Source organism: Trichechus manatus, unplaced genomic scaffold, assembly GCF_000243295.1.
Source record: "Trichechus manatus latirostris isolate Lorelei unplaced genomic scaffold, TriManLat1.0 scaffold00172, whole genome shotgun sequence".
Taxonomy (NCBI): Eukaryota; Metazoa; Chordata; class Mammalia; order Sirenia; family Trichechidae; genus Trichechus; species Trichechus manatus.
Window position 1 is genome coordinate 2,958,349 of NW_004444108.1, and position 6,560 is coordinate 2,964,908.

Below are 6,560 nucleotides of genomic sequence, written 5' to 3' on the forward strand. Positions count from 1 at the left end.
TGAAACATGAAATTCACACAGGCATGAAATTGAACTCAAATACTCTACTACATGGAGGCTAAATGTGAAACACTTCACAGTGACTAAAAATGACTGGCTGACAGGCATTGGTGTCTTTAATTTTATTCAACTGATTAGAAACAATGGACTTAGAAGAAACCCTTGAGATTTAGTTAATGCTACTAATCTAAAGACTCCAAATTTTTTGAAGAGCCTTCTAAAATCAGTATATATGACCTTTAATATATTTTTCCTTAAGGAAAAACAAAACACCGAGGTACTTTAGTTCCTTTTCAAGGGATTATTGCTGGTTATCTTCCTGAGATGCAAAAGACCACAAAAGAAAAGCACCATCTCAAGGTTGCTGAATGAGGCATCAGGCACTAGTAATTTGGTCCTTTCCTAAAGGGATCTCTTCCAACAATTACACTAAAACATAGCGAAGGGTCGCAGATGCCAGGAGGTCCTGGTTGTCCTTGGATTCCAGGTTTTCCACGCTCTCCATCTTTACCAGGGAGGCCTGTGACTCCTGGAGGACCTTCTTTGCTTATTCCAGGAGGGCCTTCTGGGCCTAAGATGGGACATTAGCAAAATATGAACAAAGTAGTTTGGCTTTAGATGGTGAAATAGCTGATTATGAAAGAAATTTACACTGCATGAAAAAACTCTCGAAAATTTTACATATTCCACTAATGTGAAAAGAGGAGTTATTCTCTTGCTAATTCTACCTACTTACCGCTTTGTAAAGAACCTTCCAAAAATAATCAGTAATTTTTATAAAATTATTGTTGTTGTTAGGTGCTGTTGAGAAGATTTCCACTCATACTGACCCACATGAGACAGTAGAAACGCCGCATAGGATTTTCTAGACTATAATCCTTACGGGAACCAAATGCCAGGTCTTTTACCCAGAAAGCCACCAGGTGGGTTCCAACTGCCAACCTTTCAGTTAGGAGCCAAGCTCTTAACCATTGCACCACCAGACCTCCTTTTTATAAAATTAAACTAAGCTATATTAACATAGCAATCATGTTACTAATTAAGACATGGAGCTAACATTATAATATTCCAATTTGTGGGTTGTCCAAACTTCTTATTTCTTCCTTTCAGCATATATTTTGCCAATACTACCATAAATTAGCAGGTGACATATAGATAAACTAAAATTCTAACAAGTCACTTTTGCACCAGAAATGACTATTTCCATTATACATTTTTGTTCCCAGATCTAAATACATTGTTATTATCATGGTATAATAGTCATTAATACACATAAGAGTTTTAGCACTAAATTGCTAATTAATTCAGTTAACGTGTTTAAGGACAGGAGCATTAACTTAGAACATTGGTCTTTTAAAATTGATGATTCAAAATAATAAAAATAAAATATTCAGATTTTGGGATGGAGGGGAGTGGGTTGGTGCACGTTCTTCTACAAATACTTCCTACTACCACTACTAATAAATATACGTTAACATAACAATGTTAACATTATTCACTTACCTATGATGGTAGATATTGTTCTAAGTGCTTTACATAAACAGTATTAAATCATTTGAACAACCCCAAAGTCTTATGAGGTAATAATATCTAAAATAATAATAAAAGCAAATGTATCAAAACATGACTATGACTGTCATTCACTGTTCTAAACACACTATGCATACCAACTCATTTAATCTTTCAAAAGTGGCATGATGCAGATAACATCATCATTACCATTTTAAAAATGAGGAAACTGAAGCATAGCAAATTTAAATAGCACAGATACCGAAGCTAGATTTAAACTTAAGAAGGTTAACTTAAAAGACTGCTTCAACATTATTCTGCTTCCCTGAGAGTCATAAAGATTAAACAACGACATACCCTAGTTAAGCATGGGTCACTAAAGCCATTCTAAAACAATTCTAAGGAGTAGATAGTAGACCGTCTAAAAGATATGCAAGAAATAATCCTGAACAATTCATGAATATAAGATAATATATTGAAAAAAAATTCTGGTAGTTAGAACTTGAAAAATATGCGTTGAATGTGAAATCACTCAAAAAAGTAAACAAATGCCTGGGTTTCAAATTATTTGATATAGATTTATGATGATTTTCTTAAAGGAAAATATGCAGCAACTCTTATGAGCAAATGCCAGTTCTTACCTGGGGGACCAGGAGGGCCTTGTTCTCCAGGGTACCCAAACCCTTGGTTCCCCTTTGCCCCGTTTCTTCCTGGTAGACCTGCAGAGTGTCAAACATGTAAGTAAGCTTACTTTTCTTATAAAATCACTGCATTCCAGACAGTTTCTTTCAAAACTGTTAAGATACACATTGAAGAAAATATCTTTTACGAACAGCTTGCCATCTATTTTTTATTACTCATGGGAAACAATTTTTGAGTCAAAAACTTCTAAAAGTATCAGTAATGTAGACAAAAAACTTAATTAGAGTTAGATACGAAGAAAAGGAAATGGTTTGGGACTATTAGCCCTCTGTGTTAATTATAGTTGTTCTTTTACTACTTTTCATTAAACATCTAAATTGCTCATATAACATTAGATAAAAAAGAGGAGAATATTCAACAGTATTTCACCTAAAGCATTCAAGGGCAAGAAGAAGTGGGCTATTATGAAGTTTGGTTGCAAAACATGAATTTTCCTAAATTAGAAAAAAGAAATTTTTAATGAAAAAGGTTACTGTACAGAAAGTTGACCAAAGTCAGAATAAAGGAAATAGTGTCACTGATTTTCTATTTAAAAAACTTATTAGACTTAAACAAAATTTCAAAGCACATTTTCAACATTTGTTAATTTGTAACATCACAGGCTTCATAATTCTAACCTTTGTGTCTACTTAGGAATATTGCTTCAGGACTTCCAGGCAACATGGCGCTACAGACAGAAGCACCATGCCATCCCTCCACAGCAAAGATCCAAAAGAACAAGCCAAATACAGAAAACGGCAATCCTGAAACCCTAAGCATCAAATGAAGAGATAAAAAACTCAGCCAAGCACCGAATGGAATAAGAAACTGACAGGGGACAGAGAGTGAGGAGAGATACATGCAGAGGTTCCCTATCAGCTAACACAGCACAGATCTGCCATCTTGGATTCTTATCGGAGATCGGTGAACACGGGGTACAGGAAAGCAACTTCACAGAGATTCAGCAGGAGACAGAACAACGAGTAACCAGCGATATACGCTTTCCCACCCCCACCCTTCTTCACCCCCGCTCAGCCTCCTCTGCTTCCTGTGGCCACAGTCTCTTAGCTGGGAAGCACCGGCTTCACCCCAGTACTGCCTGGATTCCACCCACCTTCACTGGCTGGCTCCCTGCGTGCCATTTGTTGGCTGCTGGTGTTACTTTTTTCAACTTCTTTTGATTTCTTCCATACCTCTCACTACCTCCCCCTCCTTTCTCTCAAATACCTGGCTCCAAGTACCATCTTTACTTCTTCCTGAAAGGCTGTGAAACGCCACTTGAATGTGAAACTGCTTCCTGGCCCATGCTGCCATGCTGGTGGGATCCTGGGGCTTTTTTTGTTTGTTTGTTTTGAATTGTTTGTTTTCTTTTCTCTAATTCAACTGCCAGGCAGTACTGCATGGTTTGTGCATACCCGCAGAGGGTCCCTGAAGGCATTTCTTTTTTTTTTTTTTCCTGTTTTTTTTTTGGGGGGTGGTTCTTGTTCTTTTTTGTTTTGTTTTGTTTTGTTTTTCCATTTTTGTCTTTCTTCATTATTCAGTTTCTCGTCTCTCTATACTTACCTTTCTTCCTGTCTTTTGAATAGCTGTGCTGAGTGACACCTCTATGCCTTCCAGCCAGGCTGTACTTCACAGCCTGGGAGCAACTTCCCCAGATCTCACAGCCACAACGGTGAGATCCCAGGGGGTTTTGCTTTTCTTTTTTCTTTCTAATTTTTATTTATTCATATTTTTCTTTTCTTTTTATCTTCTTCTTCTTTGTTTTTCTCCATTTCTCAGTCTCTCATCTCTCCACTCCAACAGCAAGCTCCCTTAGCACTCTTTTTTGTTTGTATGTTTTTGGCTCCTATTCCTCTCTCCTCTCTCTTCTTTCCCATACCCATCTTAGCTCCACACATCACAATCTCCCCACTCCATCCTGCCCACCTGCACCATGCACTGAACACCAAACCCCCAAGCAGCACAGGCATAGCCTATCAGAACCTGCCAAGCACTGATTCCTGGCCCGCCCTGCCGGCTGTAGTACATGCCACAAACAACCCATCTCAGCAAATCCTCTTCAGCTAGACCTGCTCTGCTGTACCATATCTGAACGACTGACCCTGCCAACTGGAGAAGGAGGCGAAAATTATCGTGCCCCACAGACAAGCAAAGAACAAAGAACACACAGCTTGCCTGCTCAGACATAGCCAAATAAAACAAAAAAGCAAGATGAAACAAAACAAATCTACAATCAATAAACAATTAAATAACTATTGAATGCCCCAAAGACAGCAGACAATATCAAAACATTTACAAACATGACAGGATGGTTCCGGTAGGTGTCCAAAATAAAACACCAGAGGACTTACCAGTAGAAGAAAAGGCAATAGAACTACCTGATAGGGAATTCAAATCTCTAATATTCAGAGCTATCCAAGAGTTGAAGCAAAAATCAGACAAAAATGAGGAAAAAATAGACAGAAAAGGCAGACAAAAAAATGGAAGAATTCAGGAAAATAATGCAGGAACAAAATGCCAAAATAAATTCACAACTAGAAATCATACAAAAACAACAATTAGAAATCCAAAAGATAAACAAGATTTCAGAAATGGACAGTGTCTTAGTCATCTAGTGTTGCTCCAACAGAAATACCACGAGTGGATGGCTTTAACAAACAGAAGTTTTATTTCTTCACAGTCCAATAGGCTGCAAGTCCAAATTCAGGGCATCGGCTCCAGAAGAAGGCTTTCTCTTTCTGTCAGCCCTGGAGAAAGGTCTGTGTCATCCATCTTCCCTTGGTCTGGAAGGTCCTTGTGACGCATCAGTCTTCCCTTGGACTAGGAGCTTCTCTGCACAGGAACCTCGGATCCAAAGGATGCGCTCTGCTCCCAGTGCTTTTTTCTTGGTGGTATGAGGTCCCCAATTCTCCAATTGCTTCCCTTTCCTTTTATCTCTTACAAGAGATAAAAGTTGGTGCAGGCCATACCCCAAGGAAACTCCTTTTACATTGGATCAGGGATGTGACCTGGGTTAGGGTAGTAGGAGGTTCCCATGTGTCTCTGCTCGCTTCTCTCTTTTATATCTCAAAAGAGACTGGATTAAGACACTATCTAATCTTGTAAACCTCATCAGCATAACCTCATCACAGTGATATAATTTACAACACATAAGGAGATCACATACAACCTCATCATAGTGATAGAGTTTACAACACATAAGGAAATCACATCACATTACACAATCATACAATACTGGGAATCATGACCCAGCCAAATTGACAGATATTTTGGGGGGACACAATTCAATCCATGACAGACAGTGTCACAGAAGGGCTGAGGAGCACGTTTGAAACGGTGGAAGGCAGGATCAGCGAAATTGAAGACAAACACTTGGCTACAACTCTGCTTGAGGAAAAATCAGAAAAAAGAATGAAGAAAAATGTGGAGACTCTGAGCATTATGTGGGATACAATCAAAAGCAAAAATTTGCAAGTGATCAGAGTTCCAGAACAGGGGGAGAAAACAAAAAACAGAGAGGATCACTGAAGAACTGCTGACAGAAAACTTCCCCAATATCATGAAAGATGAAAAGCTGGCCACCCAAGAACCTCAACGAACCCCATATACGATAGACCCCAAAAGAAAATCACCAAGGTGTATCATAATCACATTCGCCAAAACCAAAGACGAACAAAGAATCCTGAGAGCAGCTCGAGAAAAACAAAAAGTCACATACAGAGGAGAAACAATAAGACTAAGCTCAGATTATTCGGCAGAAATGATGCAGGCAAGAAGGTAATGGGATGACATATACAAAACCTTGAAAGAAAAAAATTGCCAGCCAAGAATAATATATCCTGCAAAACTCTCATCCAGATATGATGGTTAAATTAGAACATTTCCAGATAAACATAAATTAAGGGAATATTTTACATATTCCTGAACCAAACTTACAAGAATTATTAAAGGGAGTCCTTCAATCTGAGAACAAACAATATCAGCTCACAGGCTGAATCTAGGACATGGGATCATACCAGCCAGATACCAATCTAGGAAATGAACTCTCAAGGACTATCCAAAGCCAAAAGATACACAACAGGTAATCAGAGAAATTAATCTATACATGACAACAACATCAGAACGATAAAAGTGGGAATAAACGGCGTAGGTATAGAACCTTCCAATGGAGAGGAAGGCAAGGCGATACCAAGTAATAACAGACTGCTTCAAACTTAGGAAAATAACGGTAAATTTCACGGTAAACACAAAGAAAGTTAACAAGCCTACTCATCAAAATAAAGAGGAAAAACATAAAGTCTCAGTAAAAACAAAACCTACAAAAAGAAATGAAAAAAAATATCCACAAACAAAAGGAATTCAGCACAGGA

The 6,560-nt window shown here is 38.2% G+C and overlaps 1 protein-coding gene across 1 annotated transcript in view; it reads right to left on the reverse strand.

Annotated features, from left to right (window-relative positions):
• Positions 1–316: 316 nt before the first annotated feature.
• Positions 317–6,560, reverse strand: part of COL21A1 (collagen type XXI alpha 1 chain) — a 230,741-nt gene continuing 224,497 nt past the window's right edge. Inside the window, exons 29-30 of the mRNA XM_004386825.2 lie at positions 2,151–2,228; positions 317–571 (exon numbers count right to left, since the gene is read on the reverse strand). Coding sequence (XP_004386882.2) covers positions 384–571; positions 2,151–2,228 — 266 coding nt within the window. The 3' untranslated portion in view covers positions 317–383. The remainder of the gene's footprint in view (positions 572–2,150; positions 2,229–6,560) is intronic.